This window comes from Lepidochelys olivacea (genome assembly GCF_965140295.1).
Source record: "Lepidochelys olivacea isolate rLepOli2 genome assembly, chromosome: 7".
In the NCBI taxonomy this organism is placed as follows: Eukaryota; Metazoa; Chordata; order Testudines; family Cheloniidae; genus Lepidochelys; species Lepidochelys olivacea.
Window position 1 is genome coordinate 111571643 of NC_140417.1, and position 20831 is coordinate 111592473.

Genomic DNA, 20831 nt, shown 5'->3' on the forward strand with positions numbered 1-20831 from the left:
TTCTTTGTGGCCATAAGTGTTTGCAGGATGATCAGACCTCAGAATGTTCATTAAGATAAAGGCCCAGATCCTTCAAGTTCTTACCTCCAGCCTTAGCTCAGAGAATTTTCTGGTGACATCAGAATTCCAGCTTTCATTAAAAGAAATTATATTTCTAGTCTTCATGTTGTAAAGAAAAGCATGGAAGCATTACCTAGGTGTAACCAAGACAGTGATGTCTGAAGGCACAGGAGCTGTTAGAGCCTCAAAGGAAGCTGTCTGAGCCCACACCCATCACCAATGCAGATCAAGCTCTCTCCTTGGCTGCGGCCCTGCTGCCCCTTTATGGGGTTTGAGGAACCCTGTGGCACTTTCCTCAGGGCACCCAGAACCATGAGCCTCTGTGTTACCTCTCTGCCTCAACAAGGGAGAGCTTTGCTGGAGCTTAGACTGTGTGTCAGTTCCCTGCCACTCCACTCTGTCTGCCTCATAAACAAACCCCTCGATACTCTGCCAGGTTAATCCTTGCCTTGCAGGTAACTATCAGTGAACTCCAGTTCCTCAGGTCCCCAGAGATGTCCAGTCCCTCTCCCTGGATGCTCACAGTCAAGTTTGCCTCCAAAGACACAGTGCACACACTAGCCTGTTAGGCTAGCTGAGGACTCACTCTTCTCTTCAATATAAGAGCACTCAGATGGTTTATAGTGAAACAAAGAAGTTTATTTACAAAGAACAGAGATTTAAGTGATACTTAGTAACTATATCTCTCTTCTTTCTCTTGCTAACAAAACACACTTTCTAGTGGCTAAATCTGAATCTTAGCAAGTTACAATCTTTGCCTGAGCAGTTTTCTTAGTCACATCAGGTTACCAGCATCTCCAGCCCTCCAGATTAGAGGATTCAACATTCATAGAATCAGAAGGTGCTGTCCCATTTATCCCCTATGTGATGGATAATTAAAATGTCTTTTTGTTCCTCTTTATATTTGCTTGCCTCAAGAGCCAGGAAGACTTGCTGGGAGTATAGACTCTGTGCCCCAGAGTGCTTATAAATTTCCTCTGCTGCTTGTTAGCGTGATTGCTTAGTTTAACTTATATGTAAATATACTTTCATCATCTTCTGCCTGTAATCAAGCCCATGAGACAGGTAAATCCACAGTCCTTTGTCTTGGGCCAGCATGATTTATGCACTGTCTCTCAAACACATTTTAAGATTTTAAGAACATATTCCCAGCACACATACATGATTCTCTTTGAGATTTGTATGGATTATGTACATGCAATGTATTCCTGACCAGCACATCACCAGTTTACATATAATACCTTACAAGATATCTTTTGGATACATATTATGACTGCCAAGCTGTCTGGAGTCAACCTCAGGGCAGACTGTCAAGAAGCAAGGCATAAATCCCAAATTGGTAGTGAGTCCTATACATAGATTTCACCAACCAACCAACAGATGTTAATTCTTCAAGCACTATAACAGTCTAACAATGCAGTGACAGAAAGTCCCCTTGGGTACTCTGGTCTATCTTGCCACCCAAGCAAACTTGCCTTTCTGAGATATGGTCCCTTACACCAAAAATCACAATATTCCGGTTACTCCCAGTCCCAAAGGACCAGTCACTTATCCTAGGTCAATTGCATCTTAGACCTCACACCAAAGACAATGCTTGTAGCCAATCCTATAATAAACTAACTAAATATTTATTAACAAAGAAAAAGAAATGAGTTATTTATAAGGTTGAAGCAGGTAAACATAATGAGTTACAGTTTTAGGTTCCAGAACATCATGGAAGCTGCTGCGATATGCAAGTTTTCTATGTCCTTCAGTGCAAACTCAAGCTTAGCAGTTTGGGGCTCCCTTTCAATCTCCAAATTCCAAGCAGCATAGTGATACAGTTCCTTCTGGCCAGGGACTTTTATTTCCTGCCCCCAGAGTTCACTCATGGCACAAGTATTTGCACCTCTCTCCTCTTCATGGGTGTGTGTGGGGCAATCAGCAAAGTCTTTATTTCACAGTGGCTCATTTGGTTTCAGTGGGGCTTCTTGTGTGCAGGACCAGCATTTTACATTAATTAATGCTCCTTTCCTGTTTGGTTAGTTACCCAGTTACGGAGATGTATAATACGAACACTTGATATAACTTTTATACCCATGGGATACAGATGTTATAAGTGAGATCAATACATCCAGTATTCTATGAGCATTGAATAAAGTCTAAACACATTTTTATAAAAGTAACATCTGTTTTAACAATGCTAATACACAGGTGAGCCATACTGGTTTCCAGCTATGCAGTTCTCAGTGTTCACTGAGACCTAGGGGCCTTGGCATGAGCTGGCACCTGGTCTGCCAGAGTTAGTGACAACAGAGGTGGTGTCAGGACTGATATGAGTTACAGGATAATGAGCCCTCTGTCAGACCTGTATGTAGAGGTATGCCTGGGCCCCTGCATTGGATAGCAGTTGGATCTGTTCCACTTTGCTCCCATTTTGCTGAGGGGATTAAAATAATTAAGGTAGTCAGATTTATGCACCTTGAAAGGAAAAGAGCCGAAATTAGTATCCTAGAGAACCTTATAAATATTTATTGTGTAAAAAAAAAAAAATTTTTAAAAACCAAACCTTAACACTCAGAAATATTTCAAGGGGTAGATGCTACTCAGTTAATAGACCCTAACCTGCTGATTTTGTTCTGCTGTGTCTGAATGAAAGCTGACATTTTACTGCTGCTTCCCAGCAGTCCTGATCCTGAGAAGAGCAGGGAACCTGCATCTCCCAATGAGTGCACTGGGCCCAATCCTGCAGGGTGCTGAGCACCAGCCACTCCTATAATGGCACCCAAAGTTGTCACCAGGACAGCATGAGACAGCCTGGAAAAGGGTGGGGACATTGCAAGTAGCTGTAGAGGGAGGGGTTCTATGATGTGGCACTGGTGTGACATAAGCAATAGTCTGTCTTAATATGAACAATATGGGGCAGAGGACAGAGCAAGAAGACTCCCCCTGCACCTTCTTGTATTGCTACCTGGTTGCCATTCACAGTAGCTGTCTCTAAATTCCCATGTTCCCTTCTCCACACCCCCACTGGGAGGAGGATTCTGAGATGAGAAAGAAGGCTGCTGAAGGTATGTCCCCTCACCTGTCCCCTTCCACATCTGTCCTGCCTCTAGTGGTATGGGAGAGGTGGGGATGCCACTAAAAGTAGGGAACCAAGATCAGCAGTAGTAAAAAAGGGAACTTTATTTGAACTCCCTGGTTCTGTTGCATTCATTTGTATTTAATACAGTTTTATGCTAAAACATTAATATTCAAATTTACTAAAGTACATTTGCTAGAATTCAAGTTACTTAATTTTCTCCTTCATTCCTAGTTAATATCTTTCCAAGCATTGGAATATTTTCAGAAGTGCTAGCATTTTAAGTATCCCAGTGCTGTCCATTGAGGGGTGGTGAGTTAATAAATTTACATAGGCCTTACCAACAAATTGCAGATTCATGTGGTGTTTGTCCTAAAATACAATACAAAACAAACACACACATCTTACACAGTCAGTATTTGCAGAATCAGATTTGATGTGTGTGTTTTGTTTAATTACAGCCGGAAGCACCAAAAGCCTCTGATAGTGCAGTGAAAGAACTAAAGGGAATACTGGTAAGAACACATGTTTACATTCTGTTGCTCTCTTTTCATGGGAGATGAGAGGACTTTTTGAGGATGGATGGATGGATATAAATAGAGCCATAGAGAGAGTTCTAAAGACCCAGAACTCTTCTCTCTCCATCTGTATTTATTGATATAAATATATAAAAAATTACATCTATAGTTACATATATGTATTTGATTGTCACGAAGTGAAGCAGTCATATTTGATATTTTGCTCAGCTTTAACAAACTGTGCTCAGTTTATTTCTGTTTTGTAATGTAATTACACTGTACATTGTACATGTTCAGTAGCTGCTTCTCCTGAATAAGGTGCTTAAATTATATTGAATAAGAATCAAATCAGCATAGCTTCTCCTACTTGGCTTCTCTAGTCCTGAGAGTTAAAAGTTGGTGTCACTTCAGCACATGCATAGAGTGAAGTCCTATCCTCATTGAAGCCAATGGAAGTTTTGCAATAGATTTCAGTGAGCCCATGGTTTTATCCATAATATGTTAATATTATTGCACACATGCTCAATAGGCAATGTTGCAGTTACTAACAATCAATGCTAGGATTTACATAACCTTTATTAATATATACTATAGTATTGTACAGCAATGGTCCAAAATACTACAGCTGACCGTGTTGCTACTGCAGTGTTAAGGGCCATTACAATGTTATTTTAAAACAAGGAATGATGTTTTATGCCACCATCTTTGGCTTACCTGGTTACTCTCTCTTCTAGTCCAGAAGATTTTGAGTTCAAGTCCTGCAGTGTGATGTGCTGAGAAAGGGGACTTTGCAGGAAGGGTGGCAATCTTGGGGTAATATTAAACTGGAGGTAGTTCTGTCCATCTTTGGCAGAAATTATTCTTTAACTATAAGTTAAAGATCCAATGGCACCTTTGTGAAGCGACTGGAGGATCATCCTGGTGTCCTGGCTAGCGTTCAATCTGTTAGGAGCTAACTTCTGTTATCCAAGGCTTCGAGTCAACTATTGCAGTGTACATAATGACTATTTCATTTGCTGTCAGGGGCCGGTTCTTCATGACTGAACTCGGTGTGTCCTTTGCCATTGATTTCAATCTGAGCAAGAGGAGACCGATGATCACTGTGCTATCAGTGTCTAGCTCAATGCCTTTTGTAACTCTTCAGGATATTTAGAGTATGAGAGGTGTTATATAAACTAAATTCTAATCTATTCTTGAGACTAATCATTATGCACAGTCAGATGACAAACATGGGGGTGGATACGGAAGAAATAAATACTTACGTGTTTGTTGTTACTGTGCTAATTGTGCATTCCATGCAGACCTCCATATAATTGTTATAAACACATTTATATTCATTCTGTAAATTGCAGAGTTCAAGGAAAGCAACTCAGTTGTTTGGTTTACTTTTAGGTCTGTAACATTAGTGCAATGCTGAGGAATATTACTCATTAATAATACCCCAGCTCAGTTAATTTCAGAATAGCTACAAAGTAAAATATTTTAACTTATTGAGGGAAAAGCTGTTTTGATGGAGTCCTGGAAATAGTGCTGCCTCTGTGACTTATAAGCTGCTGTTTGATTTTGAAATCTAATGCCCCCGTTCATGAGAGTACATGTACAACACTGTATCTTGTATCTCTTCACTGATTACTCTCTGAAGAAATAGACCACTTCTGGAGTCCAGACTTTTCCTGGCAGCCAAGACAATAAGTAACAGTTGCTCATGCATGTTGGAACTCTGTAGGAAGGCAATACCATATCAGAAAATAGAGCCAATGGAACAATTGATCCATAGAAGACCGTGTATAGGACTGAGCTGAAGATACCAGTGGTGTGCTATCTCAGACCAGCAAGCAACCAACTCAAGGTCCATAAGCTCAACTGGTTAGCAATGAGTTACACAATGCAGAGCCTAGAAACAGATGATATTGGTCATGTTGTCCCAGAGATCAGAGCCAGGTAACTCCACTTCCACAGTATTCCCTTGTGGACTCCCACAAGACTAATTGTCTGCCCATGTCTCTTTAAAAGGATACATGATGCCTTTTGGGAGGAATTGTGAGACGCTATAAAGTTATCAACTTCAATGTGAATCTCATGACAATGCGAGACCGGGCTTGTCTGACAACAGATCCAAGACTTTGCATTCATACAGGAGGATATCTGTATGACCACAGGTCTCAAGGACTTTGTACACTCACTCTTTTGGCCTGGCTTTCTCACAGACACCACTAGAATTAGCGAAGGAGGGAGAAGCAAGAAGAGGAACAAAAGGAAGGTAAAGACAATCAGGAGGAAAAAGAGAGAAGGAATTTGGAAGAGAAGAGAAGAAGGAAATGGGGAACGGGGAGAGTACCCCAAACTCCATCAGAAGGAAGTAGGGAAAACATTAAGGCCATTGCCATTGGTGAATTTCTTTTTAACTCTGTGTGAGGCATTGAGATATTACAGTGAGAGGGGTGTAGTTATAAACATCTGGAAAGAATACACGTGTTCTTGTAACCTTATTTCTTGTCACATGTGTAATATTGCGAGGAATAAGCTGGATTGCTGTGTTTTAATAATAATTTTTGACAACTCATTCCCACTTAGTAACACGGTTCATAAACTTAGTAACACAGTGAATAAATGCATTTTGCAGCTTTCATTCAAATGAGCTTTACATCCTCATGGGTAAACCTAGTGTATTAGATGATTACTCACAACTCTCCTTGAGTGTATCCACCACTTCTGAGAATCAGGCCCATGTACCATATGAAAGATTCTGTCCGTAAGGAGGTTGTTGGGGTGGTTGTTTTTTGTTTTTGTTTTTGTATTTTATTTTATTTTAAATATTAGTCTTGAGATTTTTTTGACATCGCGTTTTGGACCTAGCCTGAGTTGAGCTGGGATACACCGCTGAAAACCTGCTGTGTGGGTCTCTAAATGTGTTTTTTGCAACTGCCAGCAAACAGGCTTTACAAGGCTCACAAACAATGGTGAGGCTCAGAGAGAGAGAGAGAGAGCAATAAATACACGTCCCAAATTTTGAGCTCCATTTATAAACATTTAGGGCAATTTTACAGTCAATTTGGTATTTGACAAGGTGGCAGTGTAACTCCTGCCAGACTGGAGGAGCATGCTGAGCATGCTTTGTGCCAGTTAAAATTCCAGTGGCAGCATTTTTAGAGGTTTCGGCTTAGGAAGACTTTTTTTCTTAGGAGGGCTGTAAAATCAGACCCTGCCTTTTGGCCTAAGCCAGAGGCTACAAAAGTGTTAACCTCAATATGAGGCAGCGATGACGTTGGTCTGTATTCTGTGTATGCTAAAAGGAAGCTGTAACCAGAGATCTGATTCTGCCACCAAAAGACACAGCCAGGCCTATGAAAATACTTGAGGTTTTTAGTGGGCATTGAAGGATTTGTGAGATCAGCATGAGCATAGTGGGTATTTCTTTTGGTAAATTAAATGAACCTGCTGTAACCTTGATTAGTAGGGCAGTTTAGCACACTGATTTGTAAGACAGTGTGTGTCACCTATAAATAAACTTCATTTAGAAAAGGTAGCATACTATAGGAGTCAATTAAATGTGTTTCTTTGGCTTTCAGCTAATAGAGAAGGTTTGTTACTAACAAGATATTCCTCTTGTAAAATATTGTTAAGATCCTCACAGCTTTAACGGGGGGAGTATTCCAGTATTTGTGTAAATAGTTGGGTTTGTTCCGGTAATTATACTTAGCATTTACATAGCGCTTTAGAAATAATCTACCAGATTTACCCACACAGAGCTAGCCTGATTCCTTGCTACAGAGTGGGATTCACCAGGAAAGGGCATTGTTAGCTTGAGGTCAGGTCTTCACGGAGTCTGTTCAGGGGTTGTGCTAAATTACCTAGACCTAATGTCTCCCTCGCCAGCACTGCCTCATTTTTGGCCAGCCCAGATCCCTTGCAGGCTTCCCCACAGATCGAATTTTCCACTGCCAGGGGCCTCCTCCTGTGCGGATTATGGGTCAGTAAGCCTCACAAACGCTCTGTAATCACGGTTCTTCCCATTTTACTGATAGGTAAATTGAGGTAGAAAGGTTAAGTGACCTGCCCAGTGTCCCGGAGGGACTCTGTGATAGTATTAGAATCAGGAGTTCCTGGTTCGTAGTGCTGACTGAGCAGAACTGTTACTTACTTAATCTAAAGTGGTAACACTTACCATCTCCAATACCTGTTTCACTTGTTTGACCTTATCTACTGTTTTGGAAGAGCCTGTCTTCTAATGACCCTCTGTGTATATTTCTTACTACAGGAAACACTCAACAAATCCACCAGTTCAAGAAGCTTAAAATCTCTTGAAACAGACACCGAGAACAATGAAACTGAGTTAGAAAGAATTTTACGGCGCAGGAAAGTGACAGCCGAGCAAGACAGCAGTAGTAAGTTGGCTCGATCCCTTCATAGTCCTACTGTTGAGTTTCATAGAACTTGCATTAAAGCTATTTAAAGCCAAATTACTCTGTCTTTAAGACCTTTCCAGGTTCACCCAATGTTATTTGGGAGAGCTCTAATTGCTTCCCAGCTGATCCACTTCCCCTTAATAGCTTCACTCTGCCATCACAATTTTCTCTAGTATAAGTATCGGGGGGTAGCCGTGTTGGCCTGTATCGACAAAAACTACAAGGAGTCGGGTGGCACCTTAAAGACTAACAGATTTATTTTGTGTGTCAGTGCTCTCCGCCCACCCTTGTAAACCTTCTGCTCCTGAGTTCAGACAGCATTACTGAAGTCCTTGGACTGACTTTGCTGCTCTGTGCTTCCTGCAAAGGTGTGTTTCATAAACTAATGTAAAATAGGGGAATGATAGCTTACAGCCGCCAGCTGGTGGCAGCTTTTAATGGTTCTAAAGCTTTGTTCAAATATCCTTTTATAGCAGAAAAGAGAAACATTAACACCTTCAGTATACTCACCAGTCCACACTTCTCAGCTGAGTGAATTCAGACAGCAGCTGGGGTTCTGTAGTTCCTGTGGGACCCTTCGAAATCCTAGGCTTGGCTGCACTGAGCCATGGCATTTTGACACTGGAGAGAGAGAGAGAGGCTGATTCTAAATGGAATGCATTTCAGCACTTTCCATGAATTAGAAGCTACTCTTTAAGGAACTGATTTGACCTACCTAATTGAGTGGAATTACATTGGGCTGATCTGTGATTCAATACCCATGACAAGCAGGGGTAACAAAAATGCTAAACTCTGTTTGGGTTTTAGGTCCAGCTGGAGTCTTGGCCACATCAGAATCCAAATCCATGCCAGTGTTAGGTTCAGAATCCGGTACTACACAAACAGCACTGAACAAGAAAACTCTGGAGGCAGAATTCAGCTCCAAAACACCTGAGTTGGGCGAAGGGTCTCTTCAAATGAAGGAAAGCGCAAGTTCTAAGGTTACATTTCAGTAAGTAATTCTATTTATGGACATCCAGTCAGATGTTAATGCCAAACCTATCTCACTGGTGTATATTTATGCCATTTACATCACTTTGTTAATCAGGAAAAATTGCAATATGTAACTGTTCATACAAGTTATCACTCAGTCCCGCTTGGAGATTGAACTCTCCATTATAACAAGGCTGTTGTCACCCTAGAGTCAATGAGTCTACTGCCCAGAGATATTCAGGATCTCTCACTACAAAAAGATAGTGGGACTTTTGGAGGAATACTTGAGGTATTTTCCCCATTCTTAATAAAGAAGAGGGGATATAGGTGGGCAGTGTATTCTTGGTTTTAAAAAACAAACAGCAAGTTTGTAAATCCAACATTAGTGTTAAATAAACCTGACCAATTGAAAATTGTTACTTTTGGTTTTTGCCCCCTGTGGACGAAAAGGAATGCACATTTTCACAATCTCAAAATAAGATTTAACAGCAGGAAATGGAAATGTCGAACTATCCGGAAGTCACAGGATTTAGATGCTGAAAGAAAATGTAGAATCAGATACTATTTTGGCACAACAGACAGAGGATTCTTTTGGTACAACAGATTGAAGCTTCAAAGTTCCATTTAAGGATCAAAGAGTTAATCCTGCTTCAGAAATATACATTTCAGACAGATCCGGTTGAGGATCAGTTTGTTTTATAACAATGCAAACCTCTTTTTGAAATTAGTCTGCAGATTTGCTTTAGTTCTCTTGCCAGGATGTTTGTCAGGTAGTCTGTCACTTAAAGAAAAAGGAAATAGGTGAGACAAATCAGATCAGCAGAATATTATAATCATGGTTAATTAAACCTCTGATTTCCTGTTCCATCAGTAGAAAAAGAACACCTATTCTCGTAGGTCTCCATTGCTTAGTTCAAAGGGGAGAATCAGGACAAATGAACTGGAAATTCAATTCAGATATATTTTTTGTGAACTGATATTTGCTTTATTTTCTTGTTGGTGCTTTCATCTCTCTCTGTCTCTCTCTCTTTGTTTTGTTTTTATTTAATGAAAGGCCTTATATCCTTTCTGTGCCTTATAATTTTATTTAATCCCAATTGAATTTTAAAAGCAAATTTCTCTCTCCAATCAGGTGTCTTCCTCCACTGAAATATATTCAATAAGAGTCCTTAAAAGAAATGTGATCTATACTTACTCTTTATCTTTCTGATTTTAAATTTGTTTAACAATTAATTTGACCTCCACAATGTAGCTGTGTGGTGTTTTTTTTTTTTTTTTTTTAACTAATACCCTGATACAGAGGCAATTCGGCAGAGGTGAGTTTGTTTCTGAGAAACACTGCATTGTTAGCCTATAGATATTTACCATTTTGAACAGATAACCTTAATCAGAAGATTCTGCGACTCTTACCACTTTTTGTCTACCTTTTATTCCACCAAACTAAGTGGAAATTACATTTGCAAGAAAGGAAATGAAATAATTGCAGGCCCAAGGTCTTGCAGAATGCGTGGTGAATTGACAGTGAAAAGGATCTTGTGTTGACAGTCACAGTTGTTACGTGCTATAAAAGCATATGTGAAGCTTAATTTATTTTGCAGCTTGCCTATTCTGTGGGAACCTAAAAGACACATTTAATTTTAATCTATCTGTTAATGCACCAATACAAATGCTGTGGGCCAGGTTCTCTAGTGAGGTATGCTGTTCCATTGGTGTAAACTGGCCTAACTGGGGGGAACCATCCCAAAGCTATTGTCAAGCAAGATCCTCCAGTGGAATACAGATGGTGTAGGGACTCTGGTGCCATTTCCCTGGGAAAAGGCTGCTGGGCTGGGAGGGAAAAGAGGACCTGGCCAGGGTGCCTTGCATCATATTGATACCTAACTGCATTTTTGGTCAGTTGGGGTTGTTCGCAGCCAGGATTCATTGGAGCAGCCCCTAGGCCAGGGGTCGGCAACCTTTGGCACGCAGCCTGTCAGGGGAATCCGCTGGCAGGCCGGGATGGTTTGCTTACTTCGGTGTCCGCAGGTTCGGCCAATCGCAGCTCCCACTGGCCGCGGTTCGCCGTTCCAGGCCAATGGGGGTTGTGGGAAGCAGCGGCCAGCACATCCCTCGGCCCGCGCCGCTTCCTGCAGCCCCCATTGGCCTGGAACGGCGAACCACAGCCAGTGGGAGCTGCGATTGGCCGAACCTGCGGACGCTGCAGGTAAACAAACCGTCCGAGCCCACCGGCGAAGTTTTCTGATGGGCCTCATGCCAAAGGTTGCCGATCCCTGCCCTAGGCACTAATGTATGTTGCTTTGGAAGGAGGACTGAAGTCAGGGCAAAATCATTTTGCTGAACACAGCTGACAACTTGAAACTGTAATTAAGTAGCATCCTAGATTTACTTCATGGTTAACCAGGCTGGTAAGAAACAAACAACACTCTGCTTTGACCAGACACCTAAGCAAGAGGTACAAGCAAATTATTAACTGTCACTGTCCTTCTTCCAGCCCAAGATGAGAAGCTTTGTCCATCTCATTACCATTTACATTTCTTTAAACCCTGACAAAGGTTTGACCTTTATTATTGTTTTCAGTGGTTTGTCAGACCACCGACAGTGCACCCTGCCATGCAAGAGTACAGGTTCCCTAATTACAGGAACTCTTTTCCCATGTAATCTGTTTTTCTTTGGTTTGCTCTAACTTTAAATGTAAAGATCTACAGCATCCCTATTGAAAAAATCAAGTAAATAGTCCTGCATGATGTATTGCTTTTTGCTTTATTGTCAGTCTTCTGAAGCCCATCGTCTGAGTGGTATGTAAAGAATGTTAGCTAATATTAAACGCCCAATTCTGCAACATTTACTCACGTTGAATAGCTTTCACTCATGTGAGTAGTCCCACTGAAGAAGGGGATCATGTAGTCAGTGAAGGCCCAACTTTGCAATCCAAACACATGAATAATTTACTGACACTAGTAGACTCACGCCTCACTGGTCTCAATGGGAGTTTTGCCATTGACTTCAGTGCGGCCAGAATTTCACCCATTGGCTTAAATGGAACTAAACACATGAATAAAGTTTCTTGTTTATAAGTGCTTACAAGATAGTGACTTAAATAAAGTAATTGGAGTACTCACATATATGTAAGCGCTCCACAGTCTGAGCCAGGATTCTAGAACTGGGCCTCATGTGAGTAGATGCAAGTCAGTTCTAAAACATCCCTGTAAACAGACTAACTGATCATATTTCAGAATTTGGAAAAATTAGTTCAGAGGACAATGCTTTGTTTTTGACTATCAGTCCAGTGATTTCAATACAACAGGTTAATAAATTGAAGGCTAGAAGCTGTTAATAAACTGGTGTGGAATCAGGAGCTGGGGGGTGGGGAGGAGAGGCACAGGAAGGAATGGGTCATAAACAAACTGTGGGCCTTAGCTCAACTTTAAGACGACTCCCCATACAACTGTCCTCCCAAACATTTATCCCAGCAGGGGTCTTAATTTAATGGCAATTCCTCAAGAGAGACTGGTTAATGTTTTGTTCGGTTGGAAGCCACGGGAGTTCCCATGGCTCCTGTGGTGTGTACACATAGAAAGGAAAGGTGTGCCTCGCTCTTCCTTTTTTTTTTCCCCCTCCCCCTCTTAGTAAACATTTGTTTCCAGGCAGTAGATGACTCAGTTAACAGAATGAACTACGCAGAGGGGAAGGCTTAATCTGATGATTTTATACAATTAAAGGATTTGTTCTCCTCCTCTCAGCTGTAATCTTAGTACCACTGAATTGTCTACTGACACTGCAGGAAACAGCTCGGCCTCAGCAAGACACAACTACAAAGGTTTTCCGTATGCAGGTTGAACATGGACAATTAAGCTTGAAGAACAAAATGAGGAGGACAATGGGATGTTCTGGAAGTTGAGAATCTTCTTATTTTTAACAAATAGTTTTAAAAGTAGCTGACATAAATTCTCTCTCTCGTGTGTGTGTGTGTGTGTATAAAATGTATAAAAATACCCTAAATTATAGTGCAGATAGTTGACACTGAAACGATATTCAAAACCATTCCATTTCAGTGACTTTCACTGATTATTCAAGTACATGCTACGGCAGGCATAAAAGTGACAATGGTTTTTAGAAAAAGAAAAGGAGGACTTGTGGCACCTTAGAGACTAACCAATTTATCTGAGCATAAGCTTTCGTGAGCTACAGCTCACTTCATCGGATGCACTGGTTAGTCTCTAAGGTGCCACAAGTACTCCTTTTCTTTTTGAGAATACAGACTAACACAGCTGTTACTCTAAAACCAATGGTTTTTAGGTGGTTTGATAGTCCAGCCCACTGACTATGGAGTATTTCTAAAAATTCAGTTCTGTTGAGCATGAAATTCCTTGTAGCTAACTACTACCTGCCTAGGCTTAGGAAAGAACTTCCAACATGGGCAAGGTATTCTATGATTGTCTATTATAAGATTTCTTTCTCCTGGTATTGGCAACTGTCAGAGATAGGAAAAAGAAATAGCTGGACCACTGTTCTTATCCACTGTGGCAATTTCTTCATTCCCGAAACTCACATTTGAAAAGAACTAGAGTGTAAAGAAGGTTTTGTGAAAATTCATTATCTCTATATAGTAATATAACAGGTGTTTGCCTTTAGTCCTTTGAATTTTATTCACTTCTCTGCTACAGATTCTGAAATGTTCTCATATGTATTTCTGCAGCACTTGCTGTGTTAATGCTCTAAGGGTTAATTTACTCTCAGGCTGATGTCTACCACACCTCTGTAGAGGGCCACAGTTGGCCTGTGCTTCCCTAAATAGCCTGGTGCAGAAGAGGGTCAATGAAGGTGGGTACAGAGACAGGTTACTGATCTGTGATTTGGCCCAAATCCATGGTTTAGGGAGTTGTAAAGAGCACATAGGTTGGACTAGTAGCCTGTGGAAAGTTGCATTGCAGCCTTGTGGATTAAGGGAGATAAATGTCACAAACACTGACCCCCTGTTCAGTTCTGTGCATACAGCCCATTTCCTTAAGTTTTGTAGTACAGGAGTGAATTTCACCTTAGTTTCTGGGGGAGGTTGTAGGAAAGTTTTTCTTAGGCCTGGTCTACACTGGGGAGGGAGTCGATGTAAGGTACGCAATTTCACCTAAGAGAATAGCGTAGCTGAAGTTGACATATCTTAGGTCAACTTACCTTGCGTCCTCACGGCTTGGGGTTGACTGCTGCTGCTCCCCGTCAACTCCGCTTTCGCCTCTTGCCGCAGTGGATTACAGGAGTCGATGGCAGAGCGATCGGGGATCGATTTATCGTGTCTACATTAGACGTGATAAATCGATCCCTGATAGATGGATCACTATCCGCCAATCCGGCGGGTAGTGTAGACATACCCTTAGTAGACAAAGATATGACAAACCAAGTCTCAGGCCTGGTCTATACTGGATGGGAGGGAGGATCGATCTAAGTGACACAACTTCAGCTATGTGAATAACGTAGCTGAAGTCGACGTACTTAGATCTATTCACCGCGGTGTCTTCACTGTGGTGAGTCAACTGCTGACGCTTCCCCGTTGACTCTGCCTGCGTCTCTCACCCTGGTGGAGCACTGGAGTCGACGGGAGAGCACTCGGGTTGATTTGTCGCGTCTAGACTAGATGCAATAAATCGACCCCTGCTTGATCGATCTCTGCCCGCCAATCCGGCGGGTAGTATAGACATACCCTTAGAGACAAGCTCTGAGTAGCTGGAAATTTTCTCTCTTTCGCTAACAGAAATTGCTCCGATTAAACGTATTGCCTCACCCAGCTTGTCTCTCAGGCCCGACACAGCTACAACAATGCTCAAACCTGAACCTGAGTCGCAGGTTTGGTTTCTAGGTAGCGTAAGCTGCAGTGTCCCATAATATGATGTTAATCTAGTCCCAACTTTCATAAAGCTTCAAACCATATTTAGTTTTGGATGAGGACAACACTCTTTTCAGGGGATTTTGCTTCGATATGGTAAATTAATAGGGAAATCCTGAAAGCATAGGTTTCAGAGTGGTAGCCGTGTTAGTCTGTATCAGCAGAAAGAAGGAGGAGTCCTTGTGGCACTTTAGAAACTAAATTTATTAGTTTCTAGGGTGCCACAAGGACTCCTGGTTGTTTCTCCTGAAATCATAGTTAGCGTAGAATTGTGTTAATGTCATCAAACTGTGGGATCAAAACATGAATGTTTCAACGGTGTTTTTTCACTCTCTTAATGTTGTCCTTTTGGGCTTGTGCTTTTGCAAACGATCAGGACTCTGTCCAGACGTGAATTTAGGAATCTTTAGCTTTCAATGTCTATAACAAAATGATATAATTAACAGAAAACCAGATTTTAATAATCTGGAAGTTTCATTGCAAACCAGTGACGAAAAGGAAAATCCACATCAGAGCTGACGGAACTGGTCCTCAGTTTGCTCTGTTTACTGCAGCTGCCCCCAAGGTCAGAGCTACTGCAAAAGCAACAGTGCCACTATTTCTCAGATTGACCGTCAGGCATAACTCTTTGTTTTGTTGGCTTGTGTCACGGTGTTACTGTGGGTATTTCTGGGTTAAAATGACAAGCACTCCTGCTCAAAACTGCCGGGGAGCTGACGCATTAGACTGCCAGTTATATTACCGTTTGTCCTGTAAAAATGTATTTAGGTTTCATATAATAGATTAAAAACATTTAGTCGCTTTGAAAAATATAGTGTCTGGATTTCTGCACTATTCTGTTGTAAATATGAACTCGGAGAATATTTCAGTCTTCAACACGTATTTGCACAGCTAATAATTTGAGTTTGACATCCAAAATAAAATTCTGAATGGAAAGATGCTTTGTGTAGAGCTGGAAGTAAATATCTGAGTCAGTTGGATTTGTAGTAAAATATATTTTAAAGGCAATTAACCATATTATGCACTAATTGCTCTCCCAATCTTTATTTGTGGCAATAAAAGTTGATTTTTTTTTTTTTTGACAAAGCGTGGAATTTTCTTCGCTTTTTAAAAATGACTTTATATTTACTCTTGGGCTGAAACTATATCATTCCAAATTTCAGCTGTATTTGAACTGTTACGAGTGAGATATATAAATGGGATTTATAATTTAAACAATAACCCTCCCTAGCAGCAGTCCTGACAAACTGGTGTAGCTGTGTAAAGGACTTGACGAAGGAAATACTAGTAAAATGAATTGTGAATAGTCCTTCTTTTACACTAGAAAATATAACACTGGACTTAATCACTGGATTTCTCCATTAAACTATTTTATATCGACAGATTTAAATCTTTCATTTTTCTGTCCTTGAAGGTGGTAAATATGATTGCAGTTTTATCCATTTTTATTGTAAGTGAAACAGACTTCAGTTTGGCTGTGCATCAGTTGTTGGATGGCTGCCACGCACTAATGCAGACTCCCTGCTGTGAGCCCAGTGCAGAATTATACTTTGATTCACCAGATTGTATTAAATAGTCCAGCTGTTGAGATTTGAAAGATAGTTACCTCCGAAGTGAAATAAAAATGAACGTGGCATTTATGGCTTTGACCATTTTTATAGTGTTGGGCAATCAGCTTTTCAGACGTAGCACTTTCTAAAATAACCCTCTTGTAGTTACAGTGCTCTGAAAAGTTTCATTCACTGTAATGTTCACAATATCCCACCTTGCTTATTTTTGCTGAAAATACTTGAGTGAGGCATCATTTGCATAAAATAAGCAGCATTTTCCTTCTTAATTTTGTGTGTTTTGACTGTATTCAAGTGAGTCTGCAACTGTATCTATTAGTGCCAATTTCAGAATTAATTAACTTGTACTGAAGCTCTTATGTTAGACATGAAGCTTGTGAAGGTTGCTTGAACGTGGAATTTCACTAAATGCAAACAACCATGTGTCGTTTGAAATGTAAATGCAAAACATTCGTCTCTTGCGTAAACCAGATGAGAAATTTCACTCTTAGGGTGTAGAATACAAACCTTCAGTACAACTTGCCATTTCTGTGACTTTACTTGCATCGGTTCAGGTTGCAGAATTTACTACCTCCCTATCTGTCCGATAGGAGCCCATGAAATCTCATCGCTTGAGTTTGTTGCTGAACCAGGTGTCCTCTCTCCCTGTTGTCTTTCTGTCTCAGACAGTCACATGAGAGGGCAGCTCATAACAGATGGAACCATCATGTTCACTTCTTTTCCTTCTGTAGATTCTAGTTTTTCCTTTCAGTAACTCAAGTTCACTTACTGGCAGCTTGGAGCTGCATTGCTGATTGTGTTGGAGATGGACAAAAAATGGCTCCAGGCAAGCATGTGCAGCTGAACCCAGCAGTCATGTGTAGTTAGCTCTTCATGAGAGCAGAGCCACCAACTTGTTGGTGAATCTAGGGGTTATCTACATTAGGGATTTTTGCACTGAGGTAGTTCATCTGCCCATGCTTACCTAGTCACAGGGATGTAGCTGCCCCAAGTAGACCCCTTTTGTAGTCTCATTTAGGCAAAGTCATACCAGTGCTAGCCCTATTCTACACTGGTGCAGTTATCTACACTAGGGGGTTGCACACTTGTAACTTCACTAGTAGAAAACTAGTAGTCAAGTCCTTTCAGTTGGCTTCATGGTGGTCTCCCTAGGCAAGCACCCACAATATTCTTCTTCCTGTGAGGATCTCCCCACAGCAAACTATCAGAGAATTAGCCTATCTCAAAAAGTGTAGAATCTGGGCTCATTACCCTCTGCATGTTAGTGAATCTCATGGCTGGATTGTCAGAAGTGCTCTACATTGAGAATGATGCAGAGTGGTGAGCAAAATTTGAATATCTGACCATCTCAGTCTACCTCTGTAGCATGTGGCAGAGTTTAGGACATATAGGCTGTGTTCATCCTCTTTGAGGGGGCAGAATGCAGTTGTGGACAAGAAGCCACGTTCTCCCTACTTCACTACAGGATTATGGTGTGAAAATCCCGAGTTTTATTTACTGCCACCTCTCTGACTGACATGTAGAACCTAAAACCTGGGGTCCAGCTATGAGCTGGTGTAGAGAGATCACAGAAAAGAGAATGTCACTTAAAAATGATGTTCTCCTTCATAGTCTGAAAGCCCTTGTTTGCTGCTGTATAACTTAAATTTTCCTAGCTCATTTCTTAAATTCATAGTGTATTTAGTATATTAACTGATTATTATACTTGTCTGTCATTGTCAGTACAATGCAACTATCCTGGTCATCTAAGCTGCTAATAATTTAAATACATTTCTGCTCACTTTTGTTCCAAAAATGTGATAAAGAAACCTTTTATCTGTGTATTTATTTATTCTACTTTTCTTCCCAGGTCACCTAGTTACTTGGGATTTGCAAGAAAATCTATTAGCCGTGAAAATCAAACGGAATCGATTGTAGTTTTAGATCCTGTTTCCACCAGTGAAGCACAAACCAAAGACCAGATGCTTGAAAAAATCATAAATCAACACAGGATGAAAGAAGAAAAAAATAAACAATTATGTAAAGAAACTACTGTTAATAAAGCAAAAGATTCAGACAGCTCTAACTGCTAATTGTTATGCCAAAAGGCTGAGATTTTTGGAAGTCCTTCTCAGTAAGTGTAAATTGCTTAGGTGAATTGGCAAGGGCTATATTCTGCACTCAGAAGTATATTCAGTAATAGCTTACTGAAATGGCCTATTGTATGCAGTTTTGGTATATGCATTAGCAGGTTACATAACTATATACAACTCAAAATCCCTTTTTGTTTTGGTCTCGTATGTGTATTTTCCTAGATAATAGGTTACTCACAATATTATTTTTTAATTTTATCAAAAAAATCCCACTTTTTGTGTGTGTGTGTGTTAGCTGGACACTTTGTAAAAGCCAATAAGGGACTGATCCAAAGCCCACTAAAGTCAGTGGAAAGGCCTCCCTCTGATTTCAGTGGGCTTTGGATCAGGCCCTAAGTAGGTAATCACAAAGAAGTACCTTTCGTCATTTAGACTGGGTAATATCAATACAAATCAGTTTGAGACACTGCCTTAAAAATGTTTTGATTCCTGTTTAATACAGGGCTTCTACTGATCTCCTCCTCACTAACATCTTCACACAAGCTATTTTAAATCATTTTAAAGCACAAACGTGAAATGGTCTCTCCAGTAAACAGTTGACATGAGCAGTGAAAACAGGCAGTGCAGTTTGCCAGTTTGGTACCAGGAGTTTTGGTAACTGTTTCTAAATTTAGAATGTTAAACTGATGCTTCCTTAGCCTGTGGGAATTGAAACTCTGTTAAGTTCTGATCCCACTTCCATTGTAATCAATGGAAAGACTCCTATTGATTTCAATGGAATAAGGTCCTCAATATAGAATGGGAATAGGAAAATAATGAACAAGGCCCAATCCTGAAAAGCTGTGCCTATGAAGACATTTCCACTCCCCCTTTACTGGATCACAGTGTGACAATACATTCCTGCACATCATTAGACATGTAAATAATCCTTATGCATAGGAGTCCATTGTAGTTTGGCTTTAATGAGCTAACTCCCGCTGAAGTAAATGTAAATCCTTTTGAGTTGAAGATGAAGGATGGGCCTGTGGTTAATGCACTGGGTTGGGACTTAGGAGATCTGGATTCTGTTCCCAGCTCTGACACAGCTTCCTATATGTTGTTGAGCAAATCACTTAATTTTTCTGTGCCTCAGTTCCCCATTTTGTTCTCCCAACTTCTGTCCATCTTGTCTGTTTGGATTGTAAACTTTTCTGGGCACAGACAGCACCCAGCACAGTGGGGATCTGAAGTTGGTTGGAGCCTCTTGGGGCTACTGTAATAAATAATAAATTTTACTGGACTCCTGTGAGTAAATGTATACAGGATTGGGCCTCTCTGTCAGTCTTGCAATTGATCTGCACTCAGAGCTCCCATTGACTTCAAGAGCAGGTCCAGTATTACTAATGCACAAACTTACAACATGATTCTTGTAAGCCTTATACTGTGGTGGCATGAGTTGTGTTATCATGTGATAACACAAGTACCACATTTTATCAAGGCCCTTCTCTCCCATGAAGATAGAGCTACAGGTATATAACTTACTCTTCACTACCAATCCCCATTCCATAGACATTTTTAAAAATCAGCACAATATTTCACTCTACTTGTCGACTACATTGAACAAACAAATGTAATCAGGGATTTATTTTTTAACTTAAACTGAAGATTGGTGTTACTGATGTTGAGTGGTAATATACCTGAATGCACTGTTGGAGTTTTTTTTAATGCCCATAAGAAACAGTGATAGTATTTTAACTATTGAAAAGGATGAATATGTTCAGTTTGTTAGCTTGGCTTTGCATGGAGCTGTCTGGTGCTTCTCTTTTAGAAAGAAAATGATAGTCATGAATGTGGTGGTTGTGCTTTTTTTTTTTTTTTTTTTGGCATGTTTGCGAAGCAAATCTTGGGGTTGATCTAATTAGTTAACTCAATGTATTTCCTAAATTTGGGGAAATTTGTCACTTTATTGTAGATCTACATTTCTGTGGGTTTTTTAGTAGTTAATTTTACACTTAGGTATCTGTTTGCTTACACTGAATTTAAAATGTAAAATTTTATAAATGTATTTTTCCTCAAATTATTACTGCTGCTGTATATGTTAACCGCAAGCTATCCTAAAACAGAAGGTTTTTTTTAAAGAATACTTCTTTTTATGTAAACTATTTCTGTTACACTGATATAAATTATTTATCTTTTCACTGTTGCTTATTAAAAAATCTTACTGACAATTTCCCAAACACTATGAAATCTTGTTATTGTTATTCCTTACTTGAAAATGGGGTAACCTCTTCTACCTGTGCAAAGTGCAGCTCTTTTTGTC

At 40.4% G+C, this 20831-nt stretch overlaps 1 protein-coding gene across 3 annotated transcripts in view; it reads left to right on the forward strand.

Moving 5' to 3' along the window:
- Positions 1-20619, forward strand: part of SHTN1 (shootin 1) — a 92562-nt gene extending 71943 nt beyond the window's left edge. For 2 of the 3 annotated variants that reach the window (XM_084634537.1, XM_084634539.1), the window contains 4 exons: positions 3583-3636; positions 7898-8024; positions 8853-9036; positions 18310-20618. In XM_084634537.1, the coding sequence (XP_084490663.1) occupies positions 3583-3636; positions 7898-8024; positions 8853-9036; positions 18310-18532 (588 nt within the window). In that variant the 3' untranslated portion in view covers positions 18533-20618. Of the gene's footprint in view, positions 1-3582; positions 3637-7897; positions 8025-8852; positions 9037-18309 lie in introns of all 3 variants that reach the window. The other variant, XM_084634538.1, reaches the window with a different exon arrangement.
- Positions 20620-20831: the final 212 nt, after the last annotated feature.